The sequence below is a fragment of the Citrus clementina genome, unplaced genomic scaffold, assembly GCF_000493195.1.
Source record: "Citrus clementina cultivar Clemenules unplaced genomic scaffold, Citrus_clementina_v1.0 scaffold_9, whole genome shotgun sequence".
NCBI lineage: Eukaryota > Viridiplantae > Streptophyta > Magnoliopsida > Sapindales > Rutaceae > Citrus > Citrus x clementina.
The window spans coordinates 4,503,761-4,522,094 of NW_006261964.1; the positions used below are offsets into that span (position 1 = coordinate 4,503,761).

The 18,334-nt window shown below is 35.3% G+C and overlaps 2 protein-coding genes across 2 annotated transcripts; both read left to right on the top strand.

Moving 5' to 3' along the window:
• Positions 1–276: 276 nt before the first annotated feature.
• Positions 277–3,919, top strand: LOC18032694 (rRNA-processing protein EFG1). Its single transcript, XM_006420026.2, has 8 exons — positions 277–747; positions 855–984; positions 1,079–1,197; positions 1,457–1,595; positions 2,087–2,201; positions 2,949–3,012; positions 3,108–3,395; positions 3,673–3,919. Exons 1-8 carry the CDS (start codon positions 598–600, stop codon positions 3,676–3,678), a joined length of 1,011 nt encoding a protein of 336 aa, XP_006420089.1. The 5' UTR covers positions 277–597; the 3' UTR covers positions 3,679–3,919.
• Positions 3,920–6,459: 2,540 nt separating this feature from the next.
• Positions 6,460–16,955, top strand: LOC18031958 (alpha-mannosidase I MNS4). The gene is made up of 17 exons (XM_006420027.2): positions 6,460–6,814; positions 7,538–7,657; positions 7,747–7,839; positions 8,541–8,627; positions 9,220–9,310; positions 9,735–9,790; positions 10,075–10,147; positions 12,103–12,212; positions 12,746–12,796; positions 13,184–13,272; positions 13,457–13,538; positions 13,645–13,758; positions 14,007–14,086; positions 14,670–14,805; positions 15,419–15,489; positions 15,607–15,850; positions 16,032–16,955. The coding sequence occupies exons 1-17, from the start codon at positions 6,686–6,688 to the stop codon at positions 16,278–16,280; spliced, it is 1,875 nt and encodes a 624-aa protein (XP_006420090.1). The 5' UTR covers positions 6,460–6,685; the 3' UTR covers positions 16,281–16,955.
• The last annotated feature ends 1,379 nt before the right edge of the window (positions 16,956–18,334 follow it).

Genomic DNA, 18,334 nt, shown 5'->3' on the forward strand with positions numbered 1-18,334 from the left:
TTTATATAGAGAACAAACGAAACAGACCAAATCCCATTACCCCAATATCAATCAAAATATTATTATAAAAAAAAATCATTGAAAACCAAAAAAGAAAAAACTTTTGACTTATTAACTTCATTAAAAAATCAACCGACCAAGTAAAATAAATATTACAGCTGACGTAACTTTACAATTTTTTTTTTAATATACTCGCGGACATTATTGTTTTAAATTTTATTGTATAGATGGTCACATCAACCGTATTATTTATTCTTCTTAAACAAATTCTATTACTAAATTCTTGTTCCAGGATTGGCCGTATTTCAAAAAATTTGGACTACCAGAAAAGGGAAAGTAATTGAGAAAAATGACAGTAAAATATGTAATGGCCAGAAGCTCGGCTTCTGCAAAGTCCGCCCCTAGACAGAGACAAGTGAGGCCATCATTGTCATTCATTCATTGAATTCAACCTAATTGAAAATCAAAACAAACAGCCCTAGTTAGGGCAAAACAGTACCAAAGCACTCATTCTCACAATTTTCGGATAAATAATAAAGGTGAAAATCAATCTCTCTCCGACTACTCGCTGCCATATAAGGACTATCGTCTTCAACTATGGCCCACGGTGGCTATGGCAAGCGCCGACTCGCCGAGCGCAAGCCCGTAGGTCGGCGATCAAAAGGCCTGGCTGTCGAAAAGAAACCTAAACCTAAATCAGTTTCTCTCAAAAACCAGATTCGTTCCGTCGAACGCATGCTCCGCAAGGTATGAATTACCTTACTACCCCTTCGCTCTTCAGTTCATTTTTGTGAAATTCAAAATTAGTTGATTTTGAAGTTGCAACAACAACAATATTATTTTATTTGTTGAAGGAACTTCCGGCGGAAGTTAGAGAGGCGCAGCAAAAGAAGTTGGAAGAGCTCAAGAAACAGCAGGAGATTCACACACGTCTTGCTGTGGAACGCAAGATATTTTTGCGAGACAGGAAGATAAAGTTTTTCGGTATGTGCTTTTGTTTTCGTTACACCTTTTGAATGTAAAATGTTGAGTGTTCTTTTTTTTTTTTAATTAAATGTGAAATGGTTGCTGTGTTTAGAGAGGAGGAAGATTGAAAGAAGAATACGTCGTTTGGAGAAGCTTCAACGTACTTCGTCTGGTCAAGCTCAAGATGCTGAGCAGCTTTCTAAGTTGAAGGAAGATCTTGAATATGTTAGGGTAAGCTCCGTATAGGTGCTTGTTCTCTCTATGTGTGTGTGCGTGTGCATGTGTATACAACATATATTACTCTTATTTTAAAATTATTGAGTTAATGCTATGATACTTTCATGAGCAATTACAAGAGTTCTGTGCTAATCTCTTTGTGATTAAGATGTGTTGATGATAGGCCATTCAGCAGTGCCATTTCCCACACCTATATTTTGATGAGATGTTGTTGTTGGCTCCAGAGCTGAATGTGCTGTATTTGAAATTGCAGTTCTTTCCAAAGACCGAGAAATATGTTTCTTTATTTACTGGAGGTGATGACTCTGACATAGTTGATAGGAGAAATAGATTGCGTAAGCAGATCAAAGCCAATTTAATTGCTGCTGCTGCCAGTGGGAAGGATTTGGAAGGTATCTTCTTGTTCTTGCTTTTATCAGCTCTTTGCTTTGTAGCATTGATTACTGGACTGGAGCATGGCATTATATGTGGTTGATAACTGTAGATTGTATTCATTGTTAAAAATTTAGAAACAAATACTGCATTATGTGCCTGCTTGTCTGTGCTTAATGTGCAACATGCAAACTTGTAAGTATTCTATTAAGGTGTTATACATGTGGACTATGAGATAGTTATCTTCATGAAATAAAGCCAAACTAGTTTAATTTTGTATTGTGAATCCGTTTTGGAGTACACATGCAGTGAAATTATTGGTTAAGCAATGTTGTTTTATATTGTCAATTTATAAGCATATGACTCTTTGGTTCTCAATCCTAAGATACTAAGTGGTGTGACCATCTAAAAGATCTTTCCATGAGTGCTTTGTTGTTACTGTAAATTTGGTAAAATATATTGCTATTGTCATCGGGATAAATAAAATCTTTCATTGGTTTTCTTGTAACAGAAACAGGAAGTGAAGATGACGGACTTTTGGATTTAAGCGACGATGACTTCTTCTTAACTGGAAGTTCAAGTGATGAGGCGGATGCAGATGATGAATGGACTGACAAAAGTACAAGGTATTTGTGAGCAGATATGATACTACTGCAATTTGGTTTGTTTAGGTCTATATTCTGAATTTATGTTTACTCCTTTTCACTTTTAAAAAATAAACTAATATCAAAATTTGAAGTCTTATGAGTGATATATAGGTTGAAGTACAATTACCCTTGCATACATGCGTTGTGAACATAATGTTTTGTGATCATGTAGAATTTTAGGAAGTGGGATCTTGCATTGCTTCAATTGATATTGTATGACACAATCTCTCTGTTATTTGCTGAGAAATTGTCATTTGCTGTAAATTGTACAGAAGAAGTGAAGAAATAAAGATACTGCAAACAATATAAAAGCAAGGGGCTTTATTCAATAAGTGGAAATTTGATTTCTGGATGATCTACAATGAAGCAAACGAATTGCTATATGTATAATCACATGGCTAATGATATTCTTCGATGTGTTAGACATATGTTATATGTCTAGTTTCAATTTTGTCCTCATTCCAAGTCAAATTTGCATTGACGAGTGGGAATGGTGGGAGTTGGGACTTCTGAAGTTAAGGTTTCTTGCCTTTCCAAACCAATAGCCTTTTAGTTTGACTTCCAAAATTAATAAATTGGTCGTCATAGTTTGTCTTTTAAGCGGAATTCTACCTGCATTTATAACTTTTCATCAACCTTTTTATCATTTTTATATGCTATTTGGTTGTCTATATCCTATAATATTGATGAAAGGTGCATTTGGCATTCTTGTTTTGTTGTTTGCAGAGAACAGGCTTCTAGCGCTTCTGGTAAAGCAGCATCTGGCATGTCCAGTGATGAAAGGAATCAGGTTTTTATCTGCTTTGAATATTTTTAATCAATAAGTAAATATAATAATGACAGCTGTTTAAATGCACACATCCTTTTCTCCACTTGTCTGTATAGAGGCAGAATTCTGCTAGAGCTCTAATGCCTCCTCCCCGACCATCAACCAATACTTTTCCAAGCTCAGTACAGTCTCAATCGAGGTTTGGATCCTCATCGAGAAAAAATTCATCAATACAGAGGGCTGAAATGTCTACATCCAGCAATACATCAAGTAGCAGAAGCGAATCTTCCTTCAGAGCCAGAGGGTCTTCAAATACAATAACAGGTCATAGTAGTAATCTAAGTTCAAACTCGGATGCTCATAAACCCCGAAGAAAGAGGAGACCAAAGAAGAAAAAACAGAAGGTATGTTACTTGTGGTAGATTTTTAATTTCCAAAAACAAATTTTCTGTTAGTGTCTTTAATTGTTGTTCCTTTGAAATTGAACTTCCAGATGTATACCATTTTTTTGTGTGTGATTCTTTCTGCTAGACTTACACATGTAGAACATATGTAGGTCAAGTTGTCACAGATAAATTGGAAAAATAGTTTAGTTATTTATTAACATTGAATGTGTAATACATTCTTGGAGATACTGATTGATGTTATGCAGTGCATAATCTCTGTCGCTCCTTGTTGCAGGCATGAACTGACTGCAGATAACATACCCAGTTGAATCAGCTTTCCATGCGACATCTATGTAAACTTCTACAGTTCTTTGACCGCAGTTGTTGTCTTTTTTTTTTTTTTCCCCAAATTTATTCATTTCATGGAGGAACTATAAAAGTCTGTACTTATAAAATTTTTTTCGCAAGTATGACTTCACTCCATGCATATTGCACACTTGTGCAAGGCAGGTCTATAAGAGAATTGGTTCTGATGGTATCAATATGTTGTGGTCAGTCTCTAAATGGCATGAATTGCTGATTTTTCGATGTTTGTTATAAGTCATGTAGGAAAGTTAATTTCATATTTTGTAACTTCATGTCTTTTTATAAGAATGTCATCTGGTGAGGCTTGTTATTTACATGCATCATTGGAGCTTTAAACTTGTTTGTCAAGATAGGAAAAGTTTGATTTACTTTTAACAGAGATTTGCAGCAAAATCTTCAGTATCTGCTGTTGAAATTACCCTGATTGGAGTGTAGTTTGAAGGGTAGTGTTGTGGCTGAGGCTGATGTGTTTTGGATGTTTGAGAATGAGATAGATTGATGATGATGATGATGATTTTTATAGGAATTTAATTTACTATTCGTCTTGTTTTCTGATTAATTGGGTCTTACAATCTTATTTCTAATCTGTACAAAAAAAATAATTAAGTCCAATATTTAATAAAATAGCTTGACCCTGTAAATAATGTAGAAAGAAAAGCTCTTGATTGCTATTTTTAGTTAAAACAGAATACTCAAGAAAAAAAAAAGAAAAAACATGAAACAAAGCAATTAATTAAACGCGTCCGAAGTTGCAATCTTAGAAGTTGAAATCAGAACCACTAGGGTGTTGCAGGAGGTCTGGATGAGGTGAAGATCTTGGTGGGTTTCTGATGAATCCATGAGGTTCAAATCCAGGAACGCCAGGAGAGCCGATGGGATCAAAACGGACACGAGCATGCCCACGCAAAGGCCCTTGCTTAGGAAAACCGGGGAAAGATCCAAAAGCAGGATGATTAGGTCCGACTAGTGTGCTCCCGCTCTTATCACCGGCAATGCCATAGCCAAAGCCGGATCCCAGCAGCATCACGATCAACATTCAACGCTCGACAGTGACTTCGTTCGATTCATTTGAGGGGTAACAGTAATTATTCTTTCTGGTTTATTATTGGCCATGATCCCAACCACTAACACTTTGTTTCACCGTTTCACTTTCACGCTGCAAGTTTGTTGATAGCAAAATACTTCTCTTGAGAAGACGTGGACATGGTTGAGTCGAGAGAGTTGAGGAGAATACAGCTTTACAATATTCAGATAGCACTACGACTAAAAACAGCGAATAATATTACTTACTAAATGAATTCATAGTCCTTATCCTTTGTCACAGTAGGAGTAGGAATATAAGTATTATTGGGTTGTTTGTTTGTATAATTGTATCATCATTCCATAATCTACCATTGAAATGACTGTTTTGTAAGGGTGGTGTTGCTGCTGTAAGAGTGAAGCACTGAAGCTGGTGATTTTTGGGATGTGTGAGAAAGAGAGAGAGAGTGATTGATGATGATTTTGATTTTTGAACTCCTGATGTTTGGGAATTAAAAAAGCACCAATTGAACATGTCCCCATTCCTAGTCGAGAACGAATCTCCTCGGCTAAATGGTATGAGCAGATTTCTGGTGGCGTATTCTTTATGAAACACGCACCGACCAGAAACGCATACCGACCAGTAACTTGTACCGATCATAAGCTTGTCGTTCAGAAAGCAGACATAATTTCGCAACAATGCGACAATTTCGTCACGCCCCAAACTGTTGGGGAGAACACGACGCCCCACGTTTGATAATTGGACCCCGTTAGGGCCCTTGATCGCTCGAGTATAATGGACATGGGAAATGCTCTATGAACGTGCGGTGATTGCCTATAAAAGCTGGGAAAATCGATTAAGAAAGGGATATACAAAAAGACAGAGGGAAATTTTTGCTAAATTGACATAAGAGTTTAACTTTATAGAAGCCTTAATACACTTTTCTTTGAGAACATTGTTGTGAATGTGCACGAACTTAAATTACACAATTTTTTCGAAAACCTCGCATACTAACTTAAGCATCGGAAGGTTTTCGTCGGAAAAATCACAGGCGCCTCTGATTTGTTTCTGTGAACGCATGTCTTGAAGGAGGAAGAAGGGAGATTTGAGTCTCAGGAGTTTGTGTAATTGCAGAAGTTTGTGGAGTGTAGCATTCTCATCGTTGTCAGTACAATCGTTGGTGAGCCAATCTGATCGGGCAAAGGACGACTAGATTTCAGTATCAACACCTCACTTCCCTTTCTTCAAATTGAAATCAATGCTTGCAAAACAAGTAATTTAATAATAATGTGCACACTTAATTATAATGTGAACAATTAATTATGTAATGAAATAATTTTGATCAAATTATGCAGCTCCTAAAGTTTGAAGAACATACATGTGAATCACATGTATATGTGTCATTCATGTAAATTTTAAGTTATAAAATTATTATTCTAGATGAATGATTAATTGGAACTCAATTGTTGAGATCTTTAATATTACTCAACATTTAAAACACACATATTTTAACATGTAAATTATATTCAACATGTTACGTACTTAAAACAAACAAATAACTAATTTATTTTTAAGTATTTTTAGGCAAATTAAATAATTTAAAATCTGAAATTTGTCCCTGTTTCCAAAATACTAAAGAGAAGACAAGTCTGGGATGAGTTTTTTTTTGGGGGGGGGGGGGGGGGGGAAGGAAATTAGGGAATAGGGATTGTCGTCCTTAGTGGCTGATTAATCCTGTAATTAATACCCGCGGTAAATTTTCATTCAATGATATAGCCTAAAAAGTTAAAGCCCGACGAAAGCCCAGGTGGGTACGGTAGAAACAACCGAAACGAAAGCAGAGTAAAGACAGAACAGAACGGAGCTTCAAAAAGCAAGCAAATGCTTTTCTTGGTCTTGCCATAACAATTAGCAAAGATCTATGGGAACTTCAAAACAATCATTTGGGTTGTTGTTTTTGGTTTCAATATTACTTTCCGGAAACTTTTTCATATGCAGAAGTCTCGCAGATGGCGTCACCGCCGAAGAAGCTAGACAACTCAGAGATGAGGTAATGGCAATAACAGTGAAGGAAAAAAAAGAACCCCATGATTCTTTTTTAGTTTTTGAAGATTTATTAAGTTGAATTTTTATCATATATTACTGCTTGTTTCTGCCATTGGATATGATCCAAGTGGTGATGCTAATCCTTTTACGCTCTTTTTGGTGGTGATAGTATTACTGCTTGAATCTTCCATTGGATATTAAGTTGAATTTTGATCATATTACTTCTTCTATCTGCCACCGGATTCAATGCTGAAAACTCTTGGAAGAAATAATCTTGAATTTTGATTTTATTTGGTTTTTACAGTACTTCATGACCTTGACCAAATAGATTAGCGCTTAAAAGCTGATTGATGGTGTCTTTGTTTCAATATGGGGTCCTTTATTTATTTTTATAAATATATTTTATTATTATTATTATTATTATTATTATTATTTTACACCAATTTTTACTTGTTTGAATGGAAGGTAGTGTTCAAGCTTGACTTTTAACTAAAGTTGTCCTTTTGCTTTGTTGGGTCTTCACATTTTACCGTCAAAGATCTTGTTCAATTGGTAATGAGTTTCTGTTCTTAAGTATTTGACAGCTTTTACATAGTTCGCATTTAGATGATTCTGAGTGATATATTGGCTCATTTGAGATTATGTCATTTTCTAAAGTACATACACTGCCTCATTTGAGATTATGTCATTTTCTAAAGTCTATTTACTTTTCATTTTAATGCGTTAGGTGCGTGAAATGTTCTATCATGCCTTTGATGGATATATGGAGCATGCTTTTCCACTTGATGAATTGAGACCTTTATCGTGTGAAGGAGAAGATTCGCTTGGTGGTTATGCCTTAACTCTGGTGAGAGAGTCCTTTCATTTTCCAAAATTTTACTTACACATTTATCTACCTAAGTTCTTGCCATGAAGTGTTTGTTGCCTTCGTCACAGGTTGACTCATTGGACACATTGGCTTTACTTGGTGACCGGGAACGCTTCACTACCTCTGTTGAATGGATTGGTAAAAATCTTCAGTTTGATATAGTGAGTAATGCTCTTTTGAAAACTGGTGTTTAATGCTTGTGGGGTTACTTCTATTGGTTTCAATAATTCATTCAGCATCATTGGCTTGAACAGACAAACTCTTATGTATAAAATGGTTAGGACCACAATTTTTACTTCAAGACACCTTTGGAACGATATAGCCCTTTAATACAAGATTGATCTTCTTTTTAGCTATCTGTATGACTTTATAGTTTATTGTACGATAAGAAGGTATATCATTTATGCTCTCAAATAATACATTATCATCACTGATGATATTCAGAACTCTTATGCTTCTAAAAATTATTCACGTGTTAGCAGCCTGTTTGGTTGCAGATAGAAGTATTTTCGGTTGCCGATAAATGTTGAATGTTAAATTGCTAAAGAGAATTATCATTAATTCCCACATTACAAATTCCTTAAGGATGCCGCTGTTGAATTTTCCATATACAATGATGCTGCAGTCACAAAATTATATTCAAACTCAAAGTACCTATTCTGTTTCTTTGTGATGTTGGGTAGTTTCTCTGTCTTTCATCTTGTTGAAACCTGGGTTTTGCTTTATTGAGTTATTAACATTTAATCTGAGCTTTTTCTCAGTATAGAGTTGGTCCCTCAATAAACTGAAAATGGATTTGGTATTACATCAATCTCTAAACAAACTTATCAATCTAAACTTCTCTGTTTATTATGTTATGCAGAATAAAACAGTATCCGTGTTTGAGACTACCATCCGGGTCCTTGGAGGTTTACTTTCTGCACATCTTATTGCAAGTGATTATGCTACGGTACAATTGCTATGGAATATCCTTTTCTTTCTTTTTCTTCTTCATTAAGATTTTCTTCTTGGCTATGTATGACATCAAATCTTGGTGGTGTGTGGATAGAAAAACTTTTGGTCTGTTAGTATGCATTAATTTTAATGTGTTATCAATTATCAATGCAAGCACAATATTCGTTGATGAATGGTCGAGGTTACCGTGAAGAATTGATTGAAGTCAAATTGCATGATCTTATAAGTAGTAGAAAGTTTTCTTTGGCAATGTAGGGTAATTCAGGTGTCTTCTCATTATCTATAGGATTCACATAGATATTTGAGAAAGTAAAGGCATTTATCTCATTTTCTGTAGTTGTGTTTGAATGCTATAATGATCTTAAATAGTATCTGGGCCTTGCTTTATATCTGTTGAAGAAATTATTGATTTGTTAAAGCACACTGCAATTTCTTATGCCTCGTGAACTTTTACCTGTTGCGCAATCTGGAGAAATCTATGAAAATGTTTCATATCTGCATGGCATTTTAGAATGATTAGGAGTTTTTGGCTGTGTAGAACCTTCTAAGGTTTCACTGGTTTAGTTTCTTACATCTTTTGATTGCAGGGCATGAAAATTCCTTCTTATGACAATCAGCTACTTAACTTAGCTGAGGATCTAGCCCGGAGGTTGTTACCTGCATTTGACACTCCAACAGGTGTCACTACTGGATCATTCTTTCATGATATATTTGATATGATATGCAAGTTTTTGCTCACTGTATTTTTCTGCATCTCTTGCATTCTACCTGCAATTTATGTCTTTTTGCATCTTGCGGTGTGGATAATTTTCATTATGCAGAACTAGATGCTAATACATCTGTAATTGAAGTAGGCATGAATTGAGAAGGTTGGATATTGGCTACACTTGATACACTGAAATTTTCTTTCTAATTTCAGTTGTTAAGATGTTTATCATTATGCAAGGCATTTTGTCGCTGTAGATACACTAAGGCATTTGTTAGCTTTGATCTCTGCATTGCAATCAATCGTTCTCTCTTTGTCTGATATGTAGATAGTTTGATAACTAGCATTCAAGGACATCATACTTTTTTTTTTAACTGTTTTAAGCGATGTATGCAGGAATTCCATTTGGATCTGTCAACCTTTTGCACGGAGTTGATGAACATGAAAGCAAGGCAAAGCTTCTCTATTCTCCTTCCTTTAAATGCACATTTTATTCTATCTTTGACTTGTACATTGCTACTATTCACTTTTGTAATAGTTCATATGCTGTTTTCCCATACGCAATAGTGTTTATTTTCAATCTGCATGGTTCTGCACATAGTTTCTTAATGAGTGGAGATGTAGATGTCTGAACAAAAAGATGAAATGCATTTATAAATTAACATCTAGTAATGATAACTCTTTACTCCTCTGTAATCTAGGACAAAATTTGAAATTCCAGTTTTGATCTGTTTAGATAACGTCAACCGCTGGTGGTGGAACACTGACCTTGGAATTTGGAGTGCTCAGTCGTTTGACAAATGATCCTAGTAAGTGTTGCCCACATTTCTATTTGGCACTTATGTGTTTCAATTTTGATTGGATTTTAAGAAACCAATCAGGAGCTAGAGCTGCAGGGTGTTTCTTTAGGTAGCCTCAAAAATCAATTTAGGGTCTTTGATGTTCAACAAAACAATTATCATTTCCGCACATAATGCAACAGAAATACAATTGAACAGGTGTACTGAATTATTTTGACACGACCCGCCCCGACCTATATGTCGGATCAGAGGCGAATCATGCGGACTAGTAACTAAAACTCGTGGCACAAACTTAATTCATGGATATATGTATTTATATGATATGGCCTTTACTGTAAACACATAATAACCTTTGTGTGTCCTTCGAAAATATATATATATTCAAAAGTTGCACAATTCATGTCTCATTATTCATACTTGCATTACAAATATATATATGTAGAAAATATAAGAAACATAAGCTCAAAATGCAAGACATGCAACAATGCATCTTGTGGCCCAACCTCAACTAACTAGAAATTGGTTTGCACGAAATCTTGTACAAACTTATGAGAAAGTGGGTAAATAGGAAAAAGTGAGTTCGCGGCTCAGTGAGTGAATGTAATTATATATATATATATATATATATATAAATAATAATAATAATAAAGTATGTGTACTAGTGCTTATATATAATCATGTGACATAACTACACACTGAATATCATACATCAACAGACATGGAATTCATGCATACATACATCACAAACTGCACCAAATAGTACCCAGTGGAGATAACTCTCAATACTCGTTGGGAATATCATCGCACGAGTAGAGAGGGGGAAAACCCTCTCAATATTCGGCGTAATTAAAATATCTCGCACGGGTAGAGTAACCTAACTCTCAGTACGCATGCCCAGAGTTTACGGGGAAAGGTATATATATATATATATGGTGATTGGCAATCACATCTCATGACTTAATCAAACATATAATATGCGTACATGTAATCATAACATGATATTAAATCGTATTATCAAATATAAATGCTTTATGGAATACATAATAGTAATAATAATATCCACTCACTGATCTTGTTTCACTTCGGAGTTCATTGGGGCTGTTGTGGGTCTCTGGATTTTTGGATTTCTCCTAAAATACAAGATTAAAAAATTAACTATTAGGACTGATATAAAAACTTATACGTATCATGTAAACTGTAACATAATTGCTCAAACTTTATAAATCTATTACCCACTGATTTACTTGATTTTAATAGAACTATCCAATTCTATTTTTCAGTAACTTTTCCTTTCAATTTCTCTCTTCCCTACTCTCGGCTTCTTCCTTACTTTTCTTTTCTCTTGATTTCCTTTCTTATTAGCTCTCAGTGATCCTATTGATAAAATTAGGCAGCTGTCAAAATTTATATGTAAACATTAACACCGCCTCAAGCAAGTAAGTGGAACGTGCATGTGGCAAGCAAGAAGTGAAGTCGGCGTGTGGAGAAGTGGTGAAGCAAGCAGCTGAAATGCTGTAGCATGCAGCTTGGTGGCGCAAAATTAATGACCCATGCTGGCTTCCTTTTTTTTTTTTTTTTTTTCCAAGTGGTGCATGACATATTTACAGACAAAAAGTGAAGAACTAAACAAGAAACCTAAACTTCCTATTGTTTTAATTGTAATTATAACTCAAAAGTTCAATAGGGCGACCATTTTAAATACTATTATTTCTTGGTTACTTGGATTGTCACTCGTGGGTTATGTTTCTTTATGAAAATTATAATTGTGCCATCGCCTTCTTTGTCCTTGGATCTCTCTCAAATTTGAAGAGACACTGGATACCTAAAATATGTTTTTGTCTAACACCGTATCTGCTGTTCTTCCTCTCTTCTTCCTTTAATTGTTCAATTAACAGGATTGGTGAAGTTTCACTCTAATTCTCTGAATAGTTACGTTTATACATGTCTATATATATGAACTGCAGTTTTTGAACAAGTTACAAAGAAAGCAGTGCTGGGAATTTGGGCACGCCGTTCAAAACTTAATCTAGTTGGCGCTCACATTAATGTGTTTACAGGTGAATGGACACAGAAGGTAACATTTCCTTTAACGTGATGGTGTACTTGTCCTGCAGCATTGTTATTCATATTTTCCATGATTTCTTCATGTAATCCCCTCCCCCCCCCCCACAATCCCCAACCCCCCAATTAAAAAAAAAAAAGAAGAGAAAGGTACAAGTGGGGATGACAAACCCCAACCACTGAAACCTCACCTATTAAATATCAACATTGCCTTCTTCTTACTCAAACTTGGGTGACTGCTGGTGCAAAGTGCATCCATGGCCAGCCGAGCTATGGTAGGGGGCATAAAATTTCCCTTTTAATTTAGGAAAATGTGTTGATAAAGAAATTACATTGCATTCAAGTACATGATTCATGATTTTCTGCTGGCATAATGATAGATAAGATATCTCTTTATCCAATGAAGATTTTCTCTTTTCGCCCATCCCTCTCCCTCTTTTTTTTCTAGAAGCTGGTTGCCATTGTTATTACCCAATGAATTCTAAGCTCTTTGAAAGACTGAGTTTACACTCCAGGTCATCATCTTGTCTCCTTGTTGCTTTGCAGGATGCTGGAATTGGAACTAGTATTGACTCCTTCTATGAGTATCTTCTGAAGGCAAGTAAAATGAACTGGAACCTGAGTGATCACAATATGATAATGCTTGAAGACATGTAAAAAGCTACTGCAGTCGTTAGTTCAATTTTAATTCTAGCTACTTATAGCTATTGCCTTTACACTGTCGTGAGAAAAGCTATTCCCACCATTTAAGTTAGATATTTGGAGCTTTTGTTGTTATTACTGTTATAATTGTGGTTGGGAGCCTAGGAATAGCTTACTTCACATTCATGGAAGTCCAAGTATACTTTATGTTACCCAATCAAGTAGTGATTGCGTCCAATTGTTATTTATGTTACCCAGTCAAGTAGTGATTGCATCCAATTTTTTGTTATTGTTCTAACTATATCTAAACCATTATCTCGTTATTTTATGCTACTGTTTCAGGCATACCTATTATTTGGCGATGAAGAATATTTGTACATTTTTCAAGAATCCTATCAGGCTGCCATGCATTATCTTTTCAATGATCCTTGGTAAACATTTGTGGCTGTTATGTGTCAATATGTGCATATACTACAAGTTTTATTGCATGTCTTTCTTTGAGAATTTTTTTAATATTATTCTTTTTTAATTATGGTGTATGGGGGAAGGGTTGGTTTTGTTTGTGTATTTTTAAGTGTGTCAAATATCAGATAATGATTAAAAACCTGTTTGTAGGTATGTTGAAGTGAATATGGATTCTGCTGCTATTGTCTGGCTGTTGTTTAACAGTTTGCAGGCATTCTGGCCAGGGCTTCAGGTCTTTTTGATCTACTTCTTAATTACAAAATAGCTGAATTACTGAGTATCTTTTTCGAATTTTCTTGGTTGGAGTTTGGGAGGGACTAATTAAACTGTATTTGAAGGTTTTAGCTGGGGACATTGATCCTGCTGTTCGAACACACGCTGCCTTTTTCAGTGTGTGGAAAAGATATGGTTTCACTCCAGAGGGTTTTAATCTTGCTACACTTACCATTCAGGTAACGAATTAACGTTATTTGGAACTTTCATTCTTCTTTTACAATTGGGAATTTTTGAAAGAAGCATGCTATAGTTCAGTATTCTTGGCTCTGGTCCATTTAAATGGGCCTATATTCTATTCCACAAAATGAGCAGATAGCCTGACAGTACCTTCTTGGATGTGTAAGAGGTCTTCACTTGGTCAACGAGTCTGATAGTATTGTATTGCAAGTGGTTGTGGTTGTAACCCTTTTCTTATGATTTACAGCAAGGACAGAAAAGTTATCCACTGCGTCCAGAGTTAATAGAGAGCACATATTTGCTCTACAAAGCTACCAGAGATCCACGGTCAGTCAGATTTCATCTTAATTTCTGGTGGCTTTCTCACATGTCAGTTAAACAATGTTGGTTCTATGGATATTCATGTATTTCTTATTGATTAGGTGATGCCTATAACGGTAAAGTTCCCAGTTTAAATATCAAAGAAGACGTTAAACTCTCTTGTTTAGCCTCTCTATTATCAGCTTTATTTGGAAACCCTACTAGGACATGAAGACATAAATTCTTATTGACATTAAAAAATTGTTCTTCATGGAAGTTGATTCTGAGCTTACTATGATTACTATGATGAGAGATGTGTTGCTTGGTTCCTTACCAAATCTATACTCTACATTGGTCTCGTTTCTTGGAAAAAATCTGTAAAGTGACCAGCGGAGATAGATATTTGTGGGATGTAATAATGAATGAGAAGAATATGAGAAAAGGAATATTAGCTGTTATTATGTAAAAAATGTTATTAGTCTAAAAGGTCTTTCAGGTGTCTGCCTTATTCAAAACCCTTCCATTTTATTTTATTTTTTTAATGTAAGATTGTTGTATCTCTACTTTCTGTCTTGGAAATTAAACTCATGTGTCAAACTTTTCTTTGTAGATATCTTGATGCTGGAAGGGACATGGTTGCTAGCTTACAATATGGAACAAGATGCCCTTGTGGATATTGTCATATATCGGATGTGGAATTTCACAAGAAGGAAGATCACATGGAGAGCTTTTTCCTGGCAGAAACTGTGAGGACCAATTTTACCTGAGTTTCTCTTGAGAGTAGTGCTGGACATCCCAAAATTTTATCTCAAATGATTTAGCATTCATCAAGTGGATGGTGTGACAATGTAATTAATTCACTTGGATCTTATGAAAACTTGTCAACCACTTCATGAATGATACATCACATGCCACATAATTTAGGATGAAATTTTAGGATAAACTTTGGGATGTCTCATTACTCCTTTTTTTTTTTCCACTTTTTACTCGGCTTTGTTTAGAGGATCATCCTTGTCAAAATAAATATATAAACATTCACCCAAGGTGTTTCATTTCCTATGGTGGGAAATGCGATTCATGGAAATTATGGTCACTGTGAAGAATGATAATGATTTGCTAACCATAGATTGGATTACCAGTTTAACCTAAAGATGTCAGATATAGAATTCCTTTGATTGGTTGCTCTTCCCTTCTGCTTCGATGATTATGGCTGGATGCTGAAAAGTTTTATAATGCCCTGCTTAATGATAGTTAGAACACATGGTCTTAGCATACAGCTTAAGGTCCTTCATGTGTTAACATTCTTTTATCTTTTTTCCCTTTTATTGCATTTTATTGATGGCCTGTCTAAATTACCAGGTGAAATATCTCTGGCTTCTTTTTGACCTGGCCGTTGGTCCAGATAACCTTGTTGAAAATGGGCCCTACAAGTAAGACTTTGAGCTGGTCTTCAAAATTTAGATCTATCTCAGTTCAAAAAAAAAAATAAAAATTAGATCTATCTTTTCTCACTTTTACCATTTGCCTCAAATCTTCTCTATTTACAGGTACATTTTTAGCACAGAAGGCCACCTGCTGCCTGCAACTCCACAAATTTCTCTTAAAAGGGAGCATTGTTCTTATTTTGGGGCTTACTGCAAAGACGGTGATTCTAAACAGGGATCTGAGACATCAGGTGTCTCAGCTGATCCTCAAGAAACAAATGGAAGTAAATTCTATGGAAGTTGGGTTCACACCGGATTTCCATCTGACTCTTTCCTCGAGTCGACTTCTGTACCAGGGTTGATTAAGGTCAGTTTTCATTTTTGTTTTAGCTATGGAAGTTAAGTCATCTATGAATTCACCTAAACAAATAAATAGAAGTAATGAGATCAGAATGTCGTTCAGTCCTCTATATGGCCACTTGTCCGATTGTATTGATCCATAAATTTTTTTTTCTTTGTTGACTAAAATTCTCTTCAATATTCTGCAGGGGCTTTGTCCAGGACTAACTCATGGACAAAAATATGGCATAACATATCTTCCACTAGTAGATACAGCTCCAGAGGATGTGTCACCAACCCAAAAAGAACCAAGTCAACCAACGGTGGTCCAGAGTCATTCTGTGGTGGTTGTGTCTGACCAAGGGGCTCATTTAATACAATCTAAACCCAACAGCGATCACAAAAATGCCCAAGAAGTGAGTCCGGGCAGGCCAGAAAGTGATCCACCTAAAATATGAAAAGGCCTGCGTGGCATAGATAAACGCTTCAAAACTTAGGTAATTTGGCTGGATGCAACCTTAAAAGCACCAGGACGCAGTGGTTTGTGTCCTGGTATCTTCAGCTGAATGAAGATTGATGACCATCACTGACAAATATGGATAGGGTCCGACAGTATCTAGTCCAGTCTATGCAAAGCCAGGAACTGATCCATGCTCAATACTCCAACAACACGTGTTAGTGATCATATGTAGCAATTCGGCAATTGTTGATATAGTGAGGCATTGAATATGAGGGTCGGAAGTATAAATTGGAAGAACAAACAGGTCTATACGATATTTCGATTGCTGGTTATGATACCATCTGGTTGGAGACGCTGCCATACAGTTACCGTCTGGGCTTGTGTAAGTTAGTATATTTTTAGCAGAATTTTTTTTTTTTTGGTACATTCTGATTGAAACCTAGATCCTTGGTAAAGGCTACAGTTGATTTTTGGTATACTGTCATTGATACGGTAAGCAGAAGGTGACATCTGATAATGGTAGGTCTGCAAAATTGATTAGAACTCCAATTTTTTTTTTCTTTTCATTTTTTGAATTCAAAATGTGAAGATAGTTCAATTGGGTGATGATGCTTTTCTGTTTTCTGTATGATTCTGGATGAAGACTGAAATTCTCTAGTGGTAAACAAATAAAGGAGGAATAATTTTAGTGTTGCCTCCTCTTTTTCATTTCTGTCATTTATTTCAAATTGTTTTTTCCACAGAATTGCATGATAGAATTGATAATATTTTATTTGTTCTTCAATCATCTATTTACTCCTCAAAGGCCTTACGTTTAAAAGTCAACATTTACCTTGTATTTTTTTTCAAAAAAATTAATAGTAATTTTTCAAAAAAATAAGTTTCTTCTCTGTTATTTGGTCAAAGCTCGCAAATGGACTATCCTTTATAGAAGTAAACAGAACAAGGCTAAGCCCATTAAGCTCACATCAGTTGGGCCCAGCCCATAAGCCCACTCGCATTCAAATATTAGTAAAAATAGAACCGACCGTTAACATTTTTGTCCTTTTTGGCGCCAAAGAGGCAAAACGAATCACTGTTTCCTACAGCTCTTCTCGACGAGACCTGTTCTTTCAAATCCTTGAAATTGATCCATTCCAATACGATATTCAACGACATACATGCCTCATAAGACCTTATTTGCGATTTTTTTTTTTATCTTTTTACTCACGTTTTGGCAGCGTTGATTAGACATAGGAAATAATTTCCTGCTAAGGTGATGCTGGTGCTATATGGCTCCTAATGTGAGATATTGCATGGAGATAAGTGCGTTTGAGATTGAGGTTGGGCAGCTGTAGCTTAAAAATTACAACACTAAAGTATTTGGTAAACACTAGCTACTGTAGCTTTGAAGTTATGTTTATATGATTTTTCACTTATATAATAGAAAATCTATTATAAGTTTAATAATTTTATCAAAATTATTATTTAAAATTTATGTTTACTATATATTACTAACTTTTATTTTATAATTACAGTTTTTTTTCACAGCAATTATAGTTTAAAAGGTACAACACCTCAATCCCAAACGCAACCACAGTTGACACCGTTGAGATTAAATAAAAAAGCAATTCTCGAAGCCCTGCAGGAATTTATTAAGTTGCATTAGATTCACTTAATGTGACAAAGCAAGAAACAAGTAGACCATAGTTATTCGGGTGGCTTTCCTTTAATGGTAAAAAAAAATTAATTTAGGCATAATAAATATTTAATTTACCTTTATTAGGTGCTTGCCATCTGCTTATGAGATTGTCCAACTTCTCTCTAAATATTTTATTTAATGTGGATGGTAACTCGTGCTTCAAACTTAAGTTCTAGAGCACTTTGAATTACACATCTAAAATATTCCATATATGAAATGAACCATTGAAATTCTGTCCTGATGCTATCATGGCTGCTAAAGCTGTGCCTCACCGAGTAACTATAACCACTTTCATGTTTGGCTCCCCGCGCCCATTAATGAACTAAACACAATAGAAAAATCATGTTTCTAGAACTATTAGCCTCTCTTAA

Bases quoted from the DNA above. Each gene is read 5' to 3' on its own strand.
- LOC18032694 (XM_006420026.2), top strand. From the start codon at position 598: ATGGCCCACGGTGGCTATGGCAAGCGCCGACTCGCCGAGCGCAAGCCC. The intron at 2,202-2,948 runs GTATTTGTGAGC...TGTTGTTTGCAG, and splicing joins TGGACTGACAAAAGTACAAG to AGAACAGGCTTCTAGCGCTT. The intron at 3,013-3,107 runs GTTTTTATCTGC...TTGTCTGTATAG, and splicing joins CCAGTGATGAAAGGAATCAG to AGGCAGAATTCTGCTAGAGC.
- LOC18031958 (XM_006420027.2), top strand. From the start codon at position 6,686: ATGGGAACTTCAAAACAATCATTTGGGTTGTTGTTTTTGGTTTCAATA. The intron at 12,213-12,745 runs GTAACATTTCCT...GTTGCTTTGCAG, and splicing joins CAGGTGAATGGACACAGAAG to GATGCTGGAATTGGAACTAG. The intron at 15,490-15,606 runs GTAAGACTTTGA...CTCTATTTACAG, and splicing joins GTTGAAAATGGGCCCTACAA to GTACATTTTTAGCACAGAAG.